Source organism: Fopius arisanus, unplaced genomic scaffold (assembly GCF_000806365.1).
Source record: "Fopius arisanus strain USDA-PBARC FA_bdor unplaced genomic scaffold, ASM80636v1 scaffold00071, whole genome shotgun sequence".
Taxonomy (NCBI): domain Eukaryota; kingdom Metazoa; phylum Arthropoda; class Insecta; order Hymenoptera; family Braconidae; genus Fopius; species Fopius arisanus.
Genome location: NW_011887810.1, coordinates 310,748 through 326,998, shown reverse-complemented (window position 1 = coordinate 326,998; position 16,251 = coordinate 310,748). Strand labels below are relative to the sequence as shown.

Below are 16,251 nucleotides of genomic sequence, written 5' to 3'. Positions count from 1 at the left end.
CAGCTTCACTTCTCAGTTCTCACTTCATTTCTACTGTCTGTACTTCGCGAAGTTGTTAGGTTACTCTGGCGAAACATTTTTATCGACAGCATTTGTGTTGACAATGAACGAGAGGTTATGAACTCCATGATAATTATTTTAGGAGGAGATCATTCTTCAAGGAGACAAAAAAGAGAGGAGAGAAGTGTAAAGAATAATCTGAATTGTGAGTTTAGAAAATAGGCGACGTAATTTTTCTTTTTTTTTTTATTATATCAATTAAATTATAAATTGTATGAACGAATTTATAAAACGTTACCCTAAATAAGAATCATGTAAAATCCTCCAGATTTAATTCTAATTACATTCTGCATTAACCAGTGCTTCAAAATGATCTTCTGCTTCTAGATATTTATAATGAGCCAAAAAAATTTTGTGATTCTCCCTGGAATTCTACCCTGGAGATAATTCCAGTTATAAAAAATGACGCACAACGGTGGGATCCGATGGCGAAAAAATCTGTACGAGAATCGTGACCTGCCGGACAACTACACGGACAGCAGTTTCCTGGAGGAGCTGGAGAAGAACATAAAACCGAACAATGTGACAACAATTGAGGCGATAACCCTGGGCTCCAGTATATCAATTCAACTAAGTATCGTAATCCTCTTCGTGATGGTCTTCATCTGGCTTAACAACGAGTGGACAACCCCCGACATAATCTTCACGTCATCAGCTGGTCTGACAGTTTTCGGATACTTCTCCCACACCCTGAAGCTCCCAGACATGCCAGACAAGATATCCAAGGACATAAGAACAGCTCTGATCTTCCTGGCCTTTGGCTACATTCTCTCTCCAGTCCTGAAGACACTGACAGAGACTGTCAGCACCGACACGATATACGCCATGACGATTTTCATGTTTCTCGTTCACCTGATCTTTTCCAAGTATGGATCCCCCCAGGTGTCCCTGTCAGACTCGCTGTCAATAACTTCCTCGATCTTTGGATCTCTGATGTTAGCCTCAAGACTAGCCTCGCCTCTTCATGCCTTTTCATTGCTGACTGTTGCTGTTCAGTGCTTTGTACTCCTCCCATTTTTACTCTCAAAAATCGAGAACAAGACGGTGATATCGATTCTCCTCACAGCAAGCACTGTCTACCTCCTGGGGATCATCTCACCGACTTTGACCTGCGTTTTCGTCGCTGTCACGATATTTGTACACGTTATTTGTCCACTGTGGTACATACGCTGGCAGAAATACAAGGACAACATCTACGGGCCCTGGGACGAAGCTGTCATCAAATGAATCTGGGGATTTGGTGTTAAACTAGATATCCAGGTAAAATTTAATCAGTTTTGTATTTTTTTACATCTGTTTTCCGAAGTCGATGGAAATATTCGTCATAATTAACAAGATGTTCTTAAAAAAAACTGGTGTGCTCTCAATTGAAATAACTGGACCGTTGAAGTTACCATTTGATACTGTAAATTGATCACTGAATTATTTATTTATCAATAAAAAACCTCCCAGACAATTGGCAGTAGAATTATATTTTATGGACAGCTATTTTCATCACTTGATGATTATAAATTGTAGTAATCGCTTTATCCTCCTGACCAGAGCCTCGATGAAACTCCTTTCGATTATTGAATATTCGTGTTGGGTGTCCAGCAATTGAGCTATGAAACTGTCACTGAAGACACCGACGAGGCCCTGTTTTAGATCTGTCAAGGTGTCTGGTGATACTCGAAATTCCGAAAAATTATCGTCCAATCCTCCTAAAACAAAATTGATTGTCACTTCAACGAAAACCGAGAGAAAAACTATTTTTTCTCAAACTTGAATTTTTTCATTCCAACTGTCGATATCAACTATCTTTAAAATAAATAGAAATGGCCATTATCGGGGAAACGCCTAAAATGAATAAAAATACCTTGTGCCCTGCTGTACTTGGAGGAAGCATTAGTAGCATAAAAATCTAGATGTGACCACAGTATATAAAGACTGTATTCAACAATCATCGAGCAGTACTTGATACTCTGCCTCTTATCACTGGCTTGTCTCTCAAGTCTCTTCTCAACGACGATCCTCTGCTTATTGGTGTCAAGCTCCATCTCCTCATCGATCAAGTACTTCTTGAGGTCAGTTGAGCTCATCTCGTCGACGAGGGCAGCCCTTTTGATGAGAGTATCGAGGAGAGGGATCTCAGCATGGAGTAATCCAGTGGAAGAAACCAGAATATCCACAAGAGCCCCCAGATTTACTCCACTGCCATCTCTTTTCCCCCCAGATTTTCCCAGAAACGGTTCAAACAAGAGATTCCGGATCTTCTGGTCCATGTGTGTGTGCTGCAACTGATTCCTGGCATACAGCAAAACATTAGCTGTAATCTGGACTGAGGCATGATGCTCAGAATCCTCTCGATTATTCGAATACACGTCGAGGGGTTGAGGATTGAATTTAGGAAGAAGAGCAATTATGAGCTTTTGCAGACGATAGAGATGTGCCCGGAGTTCTCTCATACCCGTGTTATCGATAAGGGATACGTCTGTTATCATGTCCTTTCCCAATTCCTCCTCCACGAGCTGATACATATCGATATTAGCTGATCTCGCAATGACACCAGTCAAACAAGCGACTTCCTTCAGGAAGAGATCATTAGCACGAGGTCCCACGTTCCTCAGAATCATCTCCACAGTGTCTCGGTGGCTCTGGAGGAAGCCACACACCTGGACAGCGCAGGATTGGTTCTCAGTTCCCAGAGTCGTGAGGAGGGCGTCGCACAGATAGAGGGCAGGGAGAAATATCTGCTGGTAACGCTGGCCAATCGATGGAAGGAATGATACTTCACTGGCGTCAAAACCTACGTGAACGTCTGGATGTTGATCGAAGACACACATGCTGGAGAGACAGGAGAGGACTTTGTTCTCCAGGAGATTCTCAGCCCCTAATCTCGTTGATGCCATTCTGCAGAAGGTCGCCATTTTTGCTTCGTAGAGGTAGAGTGGTCTCAGAGTGCTTGGATCAGGTTGCAACATGCTCCTCAACAGGTGGTCACTCTCCAGGAGACTATCAATCATATGTTTCAGGTATCCTCTGGAGGATAGGTAGACAATCCAAGAATTGTCAAAATCCAATTCTAGAATTTTGTCCAGGCAGGAGAGGGCGAGCATTTTGCAGACGTCATGTCCTCCAGAGCAATTGTGGCAGACAATATCCATGAGTTTCTCTCCAAATCCATTGATCACCTGGATTGTCGCATATCTATGGGATCTCTCGTGCATGGGAAGTGTTCTGTACAGCGAGCTGTCCAACTGGCTGACGTAGGTATTGTCAGAGGTTCCAGGACGTTCGCCCTTCTCCAGTCCTACCACACAGAGGAAATTTAGAAGGGCTCCATACAGATGAGTGCGAACCTTCTGCGAAGAGGCACCAGAGTTGAGAAGCCACTGAAGAATGTGCCCCAAGATTATTTTAATCGTCGTTGTGTACGAGGGTGACGTTGACGTTTCATTAGTGGCGAATGTGTTCTTGAGATTCACCAGGAGAATCAAAACAGTACCAGATACGAGGGTTTTAATTTCATTGAGAGCCTCACAGGATGTCATCTTTTGCAAGAGATCGTGGGAGAGATTTAGGAGAAGACTCTGTCTCTGGCTAACTGGTAGCTGCTGATTTGTGGCGATGGAGAAGAGAATCTCTGTGGCCTGGCACCAGCCCTCCACGAATTTCACAGTTGCATAGGACAGAGTCTTCGTCTGATTCCTCTTGAGGGCGTAACCCAGGATTGACTGGAGCTCTTGCTGCATTAATTTCCTCTGTGTTGCTGTGGCACTGCTCTGGGTTACTGCCAGTTCCTCTATTATCAATGAGTGAAGCTTCCTGATGTCCACCAACTGGGGACCACCATGGGGCATCACTGGACCACTGCATTTACCCAGAACCATTTCGACTTGGGAAGGATCGAAAAACTCCCAGGATTTTGTGGGCTCCAGCTGCAGTTGAAAGTCGATGTAGTGGAGAAGATCCATGAGGAGCTTCTGGGAGGGAAGAATCTGCTCTCGATCCTGACTTGGATTTCCCACCAGTCTCTGAACTAGACTGTGCTGGAGGGAACCACCAGCCACTCGTAGCTCAACAGCGACAATTTTCAGTAGCCAGGACATGCAGGCCAGCTCTGTTGCCTTATTTTCTCCCTGGAAGGGCAATTTCGACAGGTGTCTCTGGACAAAGTCCTGATTGGTAGCTGTCCTCAGGAATCTAAGTACTGGCACTGATGTTTTGTTGTTCGATGCCAGGGTGTGGAGAAACCAGTAGCAGGCCTCCGTGATTTTCTCCCTTCCCCTCTCAAGTGACTGCTCGAGAATTCCCAGGATTGAATGGAGGCACGTCCTGGGAAAGTCTCTGATACCAGGCTGCTGAATGACTGTCTTCCTTATGTCTTTAGTGATGTCGAAGCCCAAGAGATAGTGAGCCAAGTTGGGTGCTGGTCTATTGATGCTCTGCATCAATAAAAGGAGAATTCTCTCCTTACAATTACCCACAGGTCCCTCTTCGTCGGTCTCCTGGGGGTCCACGTCCGAGTCCAGGCACTCGACGAAACCGTGTCTGATCGTTACCGCAAGTGATGGGATCAGGGTGAAGGTGGATAGTAGCTCTGAGTCAGAACCAGGTTCATTAGCAACACCCTGAATCACTCCAATCGCCACGAATGCGTGTCTCCTCAACCAGGTGTTGTAGGAGACGTACATGGCGACGTTGATCATGTGATCAGGTTCTCCGGTTCTTGAGTTGACCCCCAGCAACAGCCTGGACAGATTTGTCCTCAGTTTGTTGGAGGATGTCGTCACAGCTGACTGCATCTGCATGTAAGGGTACTCGATTTTCAGCCCTCGCTCCAAAATTCTCAGGCAGTTCAACGTGCTGCTCTCCAGGTAAGACTTTCCAGGTATCACCTCGTACGTCTCCAGATGATGTCTCCCCTCGTCTAAGATATATAGAATCACATTGAGGAGCTCTGAGTTAGAGTTCAACTGCGTCATAATGTGATAACCAGGTTCAGGATTGACAGAAACAGACTCTCCACCCTGGAGCTCCACCTTGCACCCAGCAAAGTCCTCAACTTTGGGCTCATACTGGAGAATTAATTTGTGAAAGATTCTGAGACAGGCATCAGCCACCTGCCATTTTTCAGCGGGATTCTTGTAGGATCTCGTGTTGAATCTCAGAAAGACTGTGTTAATGATAAAGTGGAGGTAGGGATCGAAACCAGGATTTCTCTGGCTTGCCCCCAAGAGCCTGGGGATAGGGTAGTCAGTCAGGGCATCGAGGAGCTCCAGCATTGCCCTGGTGAGTGGATACTCCTCGTTTCTTGATTCAATCTCCTCTAATTCTGTCTGGACACCTCGTGGCTGGTAGCTACTGGTTGTGGGAATAGTGCAGAGGATCTGAGCAGCTTCCAGGCTCTGCCATATACTGGAGGAGCTCTCTGGGGATTTTGAAAGAACTGCCAGGGTGCGCACCAGGACACCTTTAAGAGGAATGGGCATGGCACAACCGACGAGTCCAATGAGAAGAGGTAGCACCTTCCATCCTGGATGATCGCATATTGCTATCCTCGACATCTCGTCGAATTTGGCTACCACCTGAACGACATTTAGCACAGCTTCGAGGCGTTTAACTTCTTGGGGAGTGATCCCCTTGGGGTGACTTCGTTGTCTGTAGATCGTGTCCTGACTCGGTGGCAGCTCCTGACGAAGATTGTAGTAGTAAAGACATAGAGAATTAAAGAAGTGATCCCACGATATCGTCGAGCCAGTGGATCCATTGGGCTTTAGGAAATTGAAGGCGTGTCTGGCAGCTTGTGATGATGACGCCAAAGCCGCTATCATCCTCAGGTAGGGTACAAGAAGTCCAGCTGGGAGAATTTCCCCAGCCAGCCTGACGAATTTGAAGAGGGCCACCTGTCTCGAGGGCAGTCTATTAACGTGAACAGATGACACGTGAGTCCTCTCTCCCTCTTGGCACCAGTACTCCACCACCAGGTTGAGATTCAAGGGATCCTTGTGGTACAGCTCAGCAATCATTAGCATGAGATACTCGAAATGATCGTCCAAGTTGCCAGGGGGTTCCACTCCCTCTCTCTGATATGCCTCGATGAATCTCATGGACTCGTCAGCTCGACTCCTCAGTTCTTTTATTTTTAGGGGCATGAGGGCAATGAAGTCTGAGATAAATCTGTGAAAATAACGAACGTAGAACTCCTCGTTGTGAAGATCTCCACTCTTGAAGATCGTGTTGGACATAAAGTGGAAGACTCTGTTGGAGAGGGCTGCCTCAAGCAAGATCTCGTCCTCATTGGTGATGCTCTGTGACGAGAGATTGGAGGCTGATTTCAAGGTGGTGATGGCCAGGGCGAGGGCAAATTGCACGAGGCCACGAAGTCCCTGGTTCTCCCAAGTGGAGTTGTTGTTCAGAAGCTCTTGGATCAGTTCCTCGATGGCACCTCGTTGAGAAATAATGGACATTGTTTTTATTATTTCTTCACCGTCTTCTCGGCTGTGCAGGGCACTGAGGTTCAGAGTATTTAAGAGGGCCATTATAAGGGCGAGGGTGATCTTATCAGGAGCTCCAGTGCCAGACTCTGATTCGGGATTCTTTCGTTGAAGGAGACAGATGAGACGGTGAGTTATGGGCATTGGGAGGGACGACTGGGATGACCAGAGGTAGAGAATATCAGCGAGGTCTTGTCTTGCGTCGTTGTACAGCTTCATCACCATGTCATGATGCTTAGGACCGCCCAGGGCTCGATTCTGCTGGAGAAGCTCCTGCTCCTGCGTGGGGTCCAACTCCTCCAGGAGGGAGAGAATTCGATCCAGAAGTCCGTCCTCCTGCATTTTATTCGTGTACTCTGTTATCTTCTTGGTAAGCGTCACTGGTGTGTCCAGGACCCAGCTGTGACCTATCCTCGCGTAGACGAGGGTTCGCAGAGCTGAGGTCAAGGCTTTTCGACCGTCGTAGTACAGTAGAATTGCTGTCAGGCCTCTGGTCAGTCCTGGATGATAGGGCATCTGCAGCTGCGCTGTACACAATAGATCTAGGGCCATGAACTCGTTCAGGTCGTACATGTTGGAGATTATTATCGTTTCATCAACGAGCTCCTTTGGGAGCACTCGGTGTCCTAGGCCTGGCAGTGTCACCCCCTCCGTTATTCCTTTTTCTACTTCTTCTCGGGTTTTCGCGTTCTTTGGAGGATTTTTCATGAGTGTCAAAAAATTTTGCCGATGATTCCTCAGTGTCTCCATGAACTCGTGATACTGTGGATCCTGAGCACCTGATGATAACAATACGTACTGCTCCACAATATTCTGGAGCTCCTTGTAGGGAGTCCAGCAGTCCTCTGCAGTAGATTTTTCTGGCAAAACGAAAAACCAAAAAATTAATCATTAATAAGTAAATCGAAACGCAAATAAACGTGAGGACTCATTTATTTCCTGAATTAATTGAGGTTATGAGTAGAGAATTGTAGCTCAAAAAGCGAAATAGACATACCTTCTGCCATTTTCCAAATTTATTAGGTGACTTTAATGATCATGAGTCACTTGGGTGATTATTTTTATTCCAAAATATCCAAAGTATTTATTTCAAATACATTTTCCAATGCACTCAATGGTAAACGAATGGAGGAAGTGCACAAATGGCGGGAGAAGAAAACCGGCTTGACACAATCACGTGGCGTCATCTTCCATCGAAATTAACAGCTGGAAAATTCAATATGGCCGTTGAGTTTAATGACAGGCGGTTTTCAGAAGCTGCAGGGTTAGGTGCTGAATATCTCGCCCATTCGTCTCCTTCAGAATAGAAAATTGAGTAAAAATGGAGTGTCTAATTGGAATTCAATTCAGGGATTTTGTTCTCGTCGCTGCGGACATGACGACAGCACAATCAATAATGGTGATGAAAACTGGTGAGCAATTTTTTTTACAATTCATCAATGCATGCATCGACAGTAATTGGATATTTAATTTAATGATTTGACTGAAAGAATCAATCCAATTTGATAATCGAATCATCCGAATGACATCTAGATGAGCACAAGATCCACAAGATCTCGGACAAGCTGGTGATGGCTGTCTCTGGTGAGCAAGGAGATGCCACACAGTTCTCAGAGTTCATTGGGAAGAACATTCAGCTGTACAAAATGAGGAATGGCTATGAACTGTCGCCCAAAGCAGCAGCCACCTTTACTAGAAGAAAGTTAGCGGATTATCTAAGGTCTAGGACACCTTATCACGTTAATTTGCTGATGGCTGGATACGATGATGAGACTGGGCCTGAGCTGTTCTTCATTGATTATTTGGCTTCGTGTGTCAAGGCACCTTATGCCTGTCACGGGTACGGAGGATTCTTCTCCCTGACAATTCTGGACAGATATCATCGTTACGGTGAGATATTTATGTAGATATGTATTAATACAATTTTTTGAGGTAAAATTGTGCTGATAAATAATTTTATTTCAATCAAGAAATGTGTTCACGTCCTTGCATCGAAGATAAATCATAGGATTTCTCTTGTAAAAAACATCAACACCTCGAGATATTTGTATATATTTTTTCCTGCAGATATGAATGAAGAGCAAGCCTATGACCTCCTGAAGAAATGCGTGTCAGAGGTGCACAAACGTCTGATCGTCAATCTTCCTAATTTCAAAGTCCAGAAGATCACAAAAGACGGTATCGTCAATTTACCTCCTGTAACCGCTCAGGACTTGGCCGTCGAACGTGCCGCCAGAGGATAAACAGTTTAATATTTCTTGTTCATGATTCTGAATTTCGTAATTATCTAAAGCTTATTAATTTTCAATAAACACTCTTTGGAATAATAAATAAAAGGTACACATTGATTTTCCACAGACAAAATTCCTGTATTTCGAAAAAATTCTGATCAGATTCACAAAAGAAAAATGGATCTCGTAATTTACATTGACGACAGGAATTCGGTAATTATTTTTATCTTAGCATTAGTCGTCGGGAAGATTGATTTTATTGTATTCTTCGTGTCACTAATGCAGTTACATCATTGTGCGATATTATAATTCGGAAAAATCACCCCTCAATGGAATATTGGAATGATAGCAATGAAATTTCGATGGTTTTGACATTTGGCGAATTCATAAAAAAAAATAATGAGCTTAGATAAGTTCGACGGTTATCTAGTGGTAGTCAGATGATTTGAACTCCCACAGAGTAACGAGCCATAGTCGATGTACAGTAAAAATTATAGAATCTCATAGGCGAGTTCCATCGTTGACTCAGGAATAATTCGGTAACAATAATAAAGAATCTAAAATAGAAATTATGCTCTATTTTTCGTTAGACCATGGAAATATTCTCAAGTCAATGATATTTCTCTCCACGACGAGTGCCACATTATGCTTATGATCTGAAAATCCGTGCGAGTACGAGGGAAAAACTCACATTAATTACACAACTCATTTACTAAAATCCTGAGTGTTTCAGAATTCCCAAATGAGAAATTTCTATGAATTAGAACTGATGCAGTCAAACGTCGAAGGACAAGGGGTTTAGTCTGTGAAAAAAATCAGATCGATCTGAAATTTCCATGGAATGTTCATTCAAACGTTTAGACTCTTAATTTCTCGAGAATATTTTGGATTGATGACAAATAAATCCGTAAATTCGACAAAAAATCAAAGACAATTCAAATGTTTTCATAAATATTCCATATAAATTTCAGATTGATGTAATTTATCATTTTTCAACGAAAATCCTTCATACAAACTTCCAGAGACATCAGTTCAAATTTAAACGAGAATTCCCCCTACCCACCCCCTATGATACACTGATAAAAATTGACAAATCGTCAGTCCCCATCTCAACCTACTGCCAGAGAAAAGCGACACAAAATAGTCACGTCGAACATTAAAGAATCCCTAATCCAGAAAAGGAAGAAATGATGAAGCGAGAGAAGTACAATTTTAGTTCCACTAAATATCGATAGATCTAAAAAACGATTCATTCTACGAGGAAATACCAAGAGACCTTTTCCATCGAAAATTCAATTACTCACAAAAAAGTCCCTTAGTATTCCCACCCTACATCGATATTTTTCCCCTTAAAGTCTCGTCTCACTTTACCACCCCATCACTGAATTATTCCATTTAATTTTATCATTGGAAAAAAATCTCGTCCTTTATGTCCTCTTTTCCATGAGCTTGGCAGTGTGCCAAAATTAATAATTGATTCACTAGGACTGATGTTCCTCGGAAAAATTCTTCGTCGTCCAATTATTTAAATAAACTTCTTCCGCGATCTATTTATCCTTCTTGACCTCGGCTTGAACCTCTGTCTGGAGATTTTCGTTGTCCGAGGGATGGTCCTCATATGTGAATAACTTCCTGATATCTCCCTTGACGAGGGCCACGAGCAAGGGAGTGCCAATACACGCTGGCACCAGGTACAGGAGGGCTGGCTGAGCGTGATTGAACACGAACATCACCAGCATCGTTGCTATTAGTCCCATGAAGTAAGCGAAAAAAGTTGTGTAGAAGTACGCATTTGTTTTTCGTCCGAGGCTGTGATCAAACCTCAGCAATAGGGCGATAAAAATACCAGGGACGACGATGTCACCGAGCCCAAGCATCGCAAATTTCTCAGCCTTGAGGCCCTGCTCTAGTAGATCCTGAGGGAATACCACTTTTATGGGAGCCTCGAATGACTTTGCCACTGTCACCATCACATTTGTACCAAACACCCAGAAGATGTCGTATACGAAGAGACCTCCCAGCAAAATACACCCGGTTACTATGTTGTTTAGGTGCAGAAGCTCTACTGCATTTATTGCGAAGGCTATTCCGAATAAATTATTCGCTACCCAGTGCTGAAAGGGTTTTTCATAAAAATTTATTAGAAGAAATTTCATTAGAGGGGTCCATGGAGCTCGATGTTCAATAGAAAATGTAGACAATCATTGGAGAGGAGGAAAAAAATAGAAATGAATTCACCGTTATGGTCTTGGCTAGAAAATGATTTATGGCATAGGGTGGGGGGTTTAGTTACCTTCTGGAGGAGATACCACACTCCAATCATTGAGCAGCAAATCAGACACACGATGTCGTGAAGATTAAATGTATAGTTTATGATATCTTCGATTTTATCACCTTCGCCTGAGGTAAATCGTATTCGATACGGTGTTTTTGGAATGACTGCAGGTACCAGAGATGATATAATTGGACTGAAAAGAAATATAAATATGTTTCATTGGATTTTAAAGATTTTTAAGTGTTTGTACTGCTTTATGAGGATTTTGGTACCTCGTGAGATGACAGAGGGCTAGAACTCCCAGGAAAAAGAAGTACCCCGTTAATAGTAGATTGATGTAGTCCTTTGAGAATATCTGCAACAATCAATCATTCGATATATCTTGGGTTTCTCGAGGGAATGACCTCGAGGATACTCACTTGAAGAATTACGTACAATCCGAAGAGTGCACAACTCGAGATGAGGGGAAACATCGCTGCATCTCGGTGGGTCATGGTCTCTGGCTTTTTCCCACTCGTCTCAAATTTTTGCTAAACAAAGTTATGGATTATCATGATTAGAAAAGTTCAAGGAGGAAGATCTAAGATTTTCTATGAAAGATAAAGAAACACTGGATTTTTTATTCAAGTTAACATTCAAGTTCAGCTGGGATCCTCCGAGTATTTACAATGATTTTTTTCGAATTTTTCGTAAAGAACTTAAACGGGTAAGCCTAAGGCAACAACTCAAAGCTGGGAATTTCGGCAATGCCTCAACGAATGAATAACTTGGAGCAACAATAAAATCACAGGAAAATTCTGGAAAACAATGGGAAGTAATGCTAATTCCCTATTAACAACTCCATTCCATATGGTAATAATGGGATTGTTGTTGAACAGCGGTAACATCTAACCTGCTGTTCCTTCTGATGTTTAACCGATCGAAAGCTTCCCAGGAAAATCGGCAGGATCGCCATGATAACGAGACTGCCATAAGCCAGGATCATGCCCTCCGGCGATGCTGGCTTGTGTGTTGCCGTTTTATTAACATTTTCCACAATACTGTCGTTAACATCTGACACTGCCTGATTCACCGCACCTTCCATCTTGCTATGACCCTGTTAACTGACACCAAATAGCACTCGTCAATGTGTGATTGTCTCTTCTCCAGAGGGGTCTGTACGTACAGCTGGGTTTTCAAGGCTTGGTCTTCCTCTTACTTCTCAGTACAGACCACGGAGAAACAGGGAATCCACTTGTCCTATCGTAACACGTATTGCATGGGCACGTGGATTTTGTATACGTCTACAAGGAATTTTCGTCGCGAGAGGGAGGTAACATATGAATAATAACCTCTTAACCGATTGATGGTATAAAAAACAAATTGTTCATTATTTTTTAACTCAAGTCACTATATTCCAGAAAACCCCTTTTCAGCTTCATGATTAATTAATTCATTAAAAGTTTTGATTTATCCATCACGCTAGTTTCTTCCTCAGTTTCTCGTTCAATTATCATTTTTTACCAATAGAAAATTGTTTTTCATTGGTGCTGACATAAAATAATTGACAATTTTATAATTCATTGATTAGGAAGTTTTTTCCTGTTTATTTATGGCATTTTGAGGTTTCCATTGGTTACTGGGATGATCTCCTGGTTTCAATCATAATTTTTGGGAAGTGGAGGTCGAAGGATTGACCTGGAGAGTATCAATGGCCTCGCCGGCACCCAAATCACCGGAGCAGTCGGAGAAGAATCGAAAATATGACAGACAATTGAGGTAATTGGAAATTGAGGGCCTTCTGAGGATCGAGTCTTGCGTTTTGAGGGTTTGAAGAGGATTTAGACAGGTGATGATAAGGTGGAGATTTTTTCAGGTTATGGGGAGACCATGGACAGGTTGCCCTGGAGGCAGCCCACATCTGTCTTATCAATGCCACTGGCCTTGGAACAGAAATTCTGAAGAGTCTCGTTCTACCTGGCATTGGAGCTTTTACAATTGTCGATGGGAAGAAAGTCAGTCAGGAAGACATTGGGGCGAATTTCTTCCTCGACGCAGATAGTGTGGGAAAATCCCGAGCTCAGGTTGCGACACAACTGTTGGTGGAGCTCAACCAAGATGTTCGGGGTGACTACATCGACGAGGGTCCAGAGGAGATTCTCTACAACAGCCCTGACTTCTTCAACAGCTTCACAGTGGTAGTGGCAACAGCCCTGCCCGAAAAATTTCTGATCCATCTCTCGAAGAAGCTCTTTGACCTGAACATTCCCCTGATCGTGTGCCAGAGCATTGGTTTCATCGGCTACATGAGGATTCAAACGCAAGAACACACGATAATCGAGACTCACCCAGACAACGAGCTCCCAGATCTGCGTCTGGACAGACCATTCGAGAGCCTCAAGCAGCACATGGACTCCATAAATCTGGAGGAAATGGACCTGAAGGACCATTCGCACACACCTTACGTCGTCATCCTATACAAGTACTTGGAGAAGTGGATCCAAGAGAGAGGAAGTCCACCAGAAAACTACAGAGAGAAGACTCAGTTGAGAGACAAAATAAAGCATGGGATACGAAAGGATGAGAATGGAATTCCCCTCGATGAGGAGAACTTCGAGGAGGCAATCAGGGCTGTCAACACTAGCATAGGGCACACAACTGTCCCCAAGAGTGTCCTAGAAATCCTCAATGACGATCGATGTGTCAATCTCACTGCCAAGAGCACCTCCTTCTGGATCATTGCCAGGGCTATCAGGGATTTCATGGAGAACGAGGGCTGTGGATTACTTCCTGTTAAGGGGGCTCTTCCTGACATGACTGCTGACACCGAGAAGTACATCGCTCTATCTCAAATGTAATTTCATTATTTTCTCGTGCTAATATTCTCGAAACTACTGAATTTAGAGAGATCTTCAAAGGAACTTTTTTTCAGCCCATGAAATTCTCTACAAAAAAATCCTGTGACATTTTTTTCTAAACCCAGTAGTTTTCGAGATATCTACGCAATAAATCGAAAATTATTTTCGGTTCGTAATGCAAACTGCAATTTCTCTAAAATGAAACCTCTAATATCTCAAAATCTATTGAAGATGGAAGAAACTATAAAGATACCTTTTTTGTCAGAAATTTAATCAGTCACAAAAAAGTCCCACCCAGTTTCCCCCTGAAACCGTTAGTTTTCCAGATAATTAATCATTTACTTGTTCCAGTTACCATAAACAAGCAGTGAGTGACGTGGAAGCTGTCTGGCGTCACACAATTCGCCTCCTCCGGCAGTTGGGTCGTTCCTCAGACTCGATCCCCGAGAAAGATGTCAAATTATTCTGTCGCTATGCCTCTGACATCCACGTGGAGCGAGGGACATCGATAGCAGACGAGTACGACCCAAAAACGATAAATGCCAACGACATTGCTGAGAGCCTGGAGAACCCTGAGAGCATGATGGTGTACTACGTTGTTCTGAGGGGACTACAGAGATTCCAAGTAGAGTACAACTCGCACCCTGGAGAATTCGACGACCACGTGGAGCCCGACATCGTTAAACTAAAAGCCTGCATATCGAAATTACTAGGAGAATGGGGATGTGGACCACTGGCCAAGGACGACTACGTCCACGAATTCTGTAGATTCGGAGGGGCTGAGTTGCACTCGGTCTCGGCCTTCCTGGGAGGTCTAGCTGCTCAGGAGATCATCAAGTTCATCACGTCACAGTACAAACCGATTCACAATACTTTTATTCACGATGCTGTCACTTCCAACTCGGCTACCTTCTTTTTCTGAGGTCTTTTGAGGTAGACGATAGTTCTGTCTTTTTTTATACTCCCAAGGGTGCCGGGAATCCGTTGATTCAGTGTCCTCATTGTTTACAGATCGTACTTGTGAAATAAATTAATCAAACTAGTGGTTAGGAGGAAGTTTTTGGTGAATATCTCTTAATCTGAGTGAGATAGCCCAGTATTTTGTGCGAACTTTTTTGTGAACCTCATTTCACTCTATTAACAAAATTCTGGGAAAAATTGCGGTGTATCAACTAGATTCAGAAACTATCATCAACTCTACGTTAATGACGATAATAAAATGTAAAAACGTTTGTTGTAGTTGAAATCTGTATTTTCTTGCCTCAAGTTTAAGCCTAATTACTTCAGTAAGTTTGTGTAGTTTAACTTAAGATTAGATGAATTGAAAAGCCACTGTTTGTGACATTGGGGGATCTCTTTGGGATTACGATTATCGTCGACCCCGACCCCTGCCACGTCCACCCCGACCTCCACGTGCACCACGACCACCACGTCCTCGTCCTCGAGCTGCACCCCTCGCTGCCTCCTTCTTTTTTGCTTTTGCCTTTGGAGTGTCGTCTATGAGAAGTGTCTCCAGAGGCAGAGAGTCCGGAAGAATATAGTACCTTATATTATTTCCACGAAGGCTCAGTGTGTCCAGCTGCACTGGGTCACGATTTTTTATCGTCATTTTAACAGTTTTCAGGTGAGTATTCATTGCCACGTCCACTCCTGCAATTATTCATATTTATTTAATTAATAATTAATTTTTATTCATTTCACAGGAAGTTTTTCATTTTCAAAAATGCCTTCTTTCAATAATTCTTTATACTAAATCGAATTGAGTTTAATGGAGACCATTGAAATTATTTATCACACCCCAAACAATAATTTGAGGTTAAATTCACTCACCGGTGATAGTTCCATGAACCTGAGTCCCATTTTTCAATTCGATCGTTACAGTCTCATGACTGAGCTTCATCAGAAATCTAGAACACACGGGAAATTTTACAATAAACAATTCTCACTACGAAAATGGAAAAACCCTGAGTATTAGAGGTTAAAGCGTCCCGGCATCGTTTGTTTACATCTCACACTCAAATCGGAGTAGAAGCTAAATAACAATAGAAACGTGTAATAGAGCAATGAATCCCAATTATTTACCTCACTAGCTTCATTTTTATCTGCAAAAACTTGGAAACAATGAGTCACTTTTGGAGGATTTGTAATTTAGTCTATCGTTTGAGCTGTTGGTTTCAGTGGTTCCAGCACAGATTATAGATTACCAGAATCTATATCAGAACCTCAAAATTTTAGTACCGACCCTAGGACAAGGAGGGCTAATCCACCTGAAGGCAAAAAAAGCGATAGTGTCGCCATCCGTCCACTGAGGGGACATCCCCGACGGTTTTGACTCTGACAAACTCCCAGAGTTGATCTTCTACTCCAGTCAA

At 43.1% G+C, this 16,251-nt stretch overlaps 6 protein-coding genes across 8 annotated transcripts; 3 read left to right on the top strand and 3 right to left on the bottom strand.

Annotated features, from left to right (window-relative positions):
* Window positions 1-87: 87 nt before the first annotated feature.
* PIG-C (phosphatidylinositol glycan anchor biosynthesis class C) lies at window positions 88-1,519 on the top strand. The gene is made up of 2 exons (XM_011309970.1): window positions 88-205; window positions 388-1,519. The coding sequence occupies exon 2, from the start codon at window positions 463-465 to the stop codon at window positions 1,285-1,287; it is 825 nt and encodes a 274-aa protein (XP_011308272.1). The 5' UTR covers window positions 88-205; window positions 388-462; the 3' UTR covers window positions 1,288-1,519.
* A 12-nt stretch (window positions 1,520-1,531) lies between these two features.
* On the bottom strand, window positions 1,532-7,696 carry Nup205 (nuclear pore complex protein Nup205). The gene is made up of 3 exons (XM_011309968.1): window positions 7,534-7,696; window positions 1,916-7,396; window positions 1,532-1,760 (listed from the first exon to the last, which is right to left on the bottom strand). The coding sequence occupies exons 1-3, from the start codon at window positions 7,541-7,543 to the stop codon at window positions 1,555-1,557; spliced, it is 5,697 nt and encodes a 1,898-aa protein (XP_011308270.1). The 5' UTR covers window positions 7,544-7,696; the 3' UTR covers window positions 1,532-1,554.
* A 72-nt stretch (window positions 7,697-7,768) lies between these two features.
* Window positions 7,769-9,947, top strand: Prosbeta4 (Proteasome beta4 subunit). Its single transcript, XM_011309961.1, has 3 exons — window positions 7,769-7,948; window positions 8,070-8,426; window positions 8,604-9,947. Exons 1-3 carry the CDS (start codon window positions 7,858-7,860, stop codon window positions 8,777-8,779), a joined length of 624 nt encoding a protein of 207 aa, XP_011308263.1. The 5' UTR covers window positions 7,769-7,857; the 3' UTR covers window positions 8,780-9,947.
* Window positions 8,885-12,295, bottom strand: LOC105269589 (minor histocompatibility antigen H13). Of its 2 annotated transcripts, XM_011309963.1 has the most exons (6): window positions 12,208-12,295; window positions 11,935-12,145; window positions 11,462-11,572; window positions 11,315-11,397; window positions 11,061-11,235; window positions 8,885-10,881 (listed from the first exon to the last, which is right to left on the bottom strand). In XM_011309963.1, the coding sequence occupies exons 2-6, from the start codon at window positions 12,124-12,126 to the stop codon at window positions 10,315-10,317; spliced, it is 1,128 nt and encodes a 375-aa protein (XP_011308265.1). In that variant the 5' UTR covers window positions 12,127-12,145; window positions 12,208-12,295; the 3' UTR covers window positions 8,885-10,314. The 2 variants fall into 2 exon arrangements, with proteins under 2 accessions (XP_011308265.1, XP_011308264.1); XM_011309962.1 differs by having other exon boundaries at window positions 11,935-12,251.
* Window positions 12,263-15,211, top strand: APP-BP1 (Nedd8-activating enzyme E1 regulatory subunit APP-BP1). 2 transcript variants are annotated; one of them, XM_011309966.1, is made up of 4 exons: window positions 12,263-12,354; window positions 12,647-12,800; window positions 12,898-13,875; window positions 14,231-15,211. In XM_011309966.1, the coding sequence occupies exons 2-4, from the start codon at window positions 12,733-12,735 to the stop codon at window positions 14,799-14,801; spliced, it is 1,617 nt and encodes a 538-aa protein (XP_011308268.1). In that variant the 5' UTR covers window positions 12,263-12,354; window positions 12,647-12,732; the 3' UTR covers window positions 14,802-15,211. The 2 variants fall into 2 exon arrangements, with proteins under 2 accessions (XP_011308268.1, XP_011308267.1); XM_011309965.1 differs by lacking the exon at window positions 12,263-12,354 and having other exon boundaries at window positions 12,404-12,800.
* SmD1 (small ribonucleoprotein particle protein SmD1) lies at window positions 15,114-16,084 on the bottom strand. The gene is made up of 3 exons (XM_011309967.1): window positions 15,962-16,084; window positions 15,710-15,786; window positions 15,114-15,529 (listed from the first exon to the last, which is right to left on the bottom strand). The coding sequence occupies exons 1-3, from the start codon at window positions 15,973-15,975 to the stop codon at window positions 15,249-15,251; spliced, it is 372 nt and encodes a 123-aa protein (XP_011308269.1). The 5' UTR covers window positions 15,976-16,084; the 3' UTR covers window positions 15,114-15,248.
* Between the last annotated feature and the right edge of the window lie 167 nt (window positions 16,085-16,251).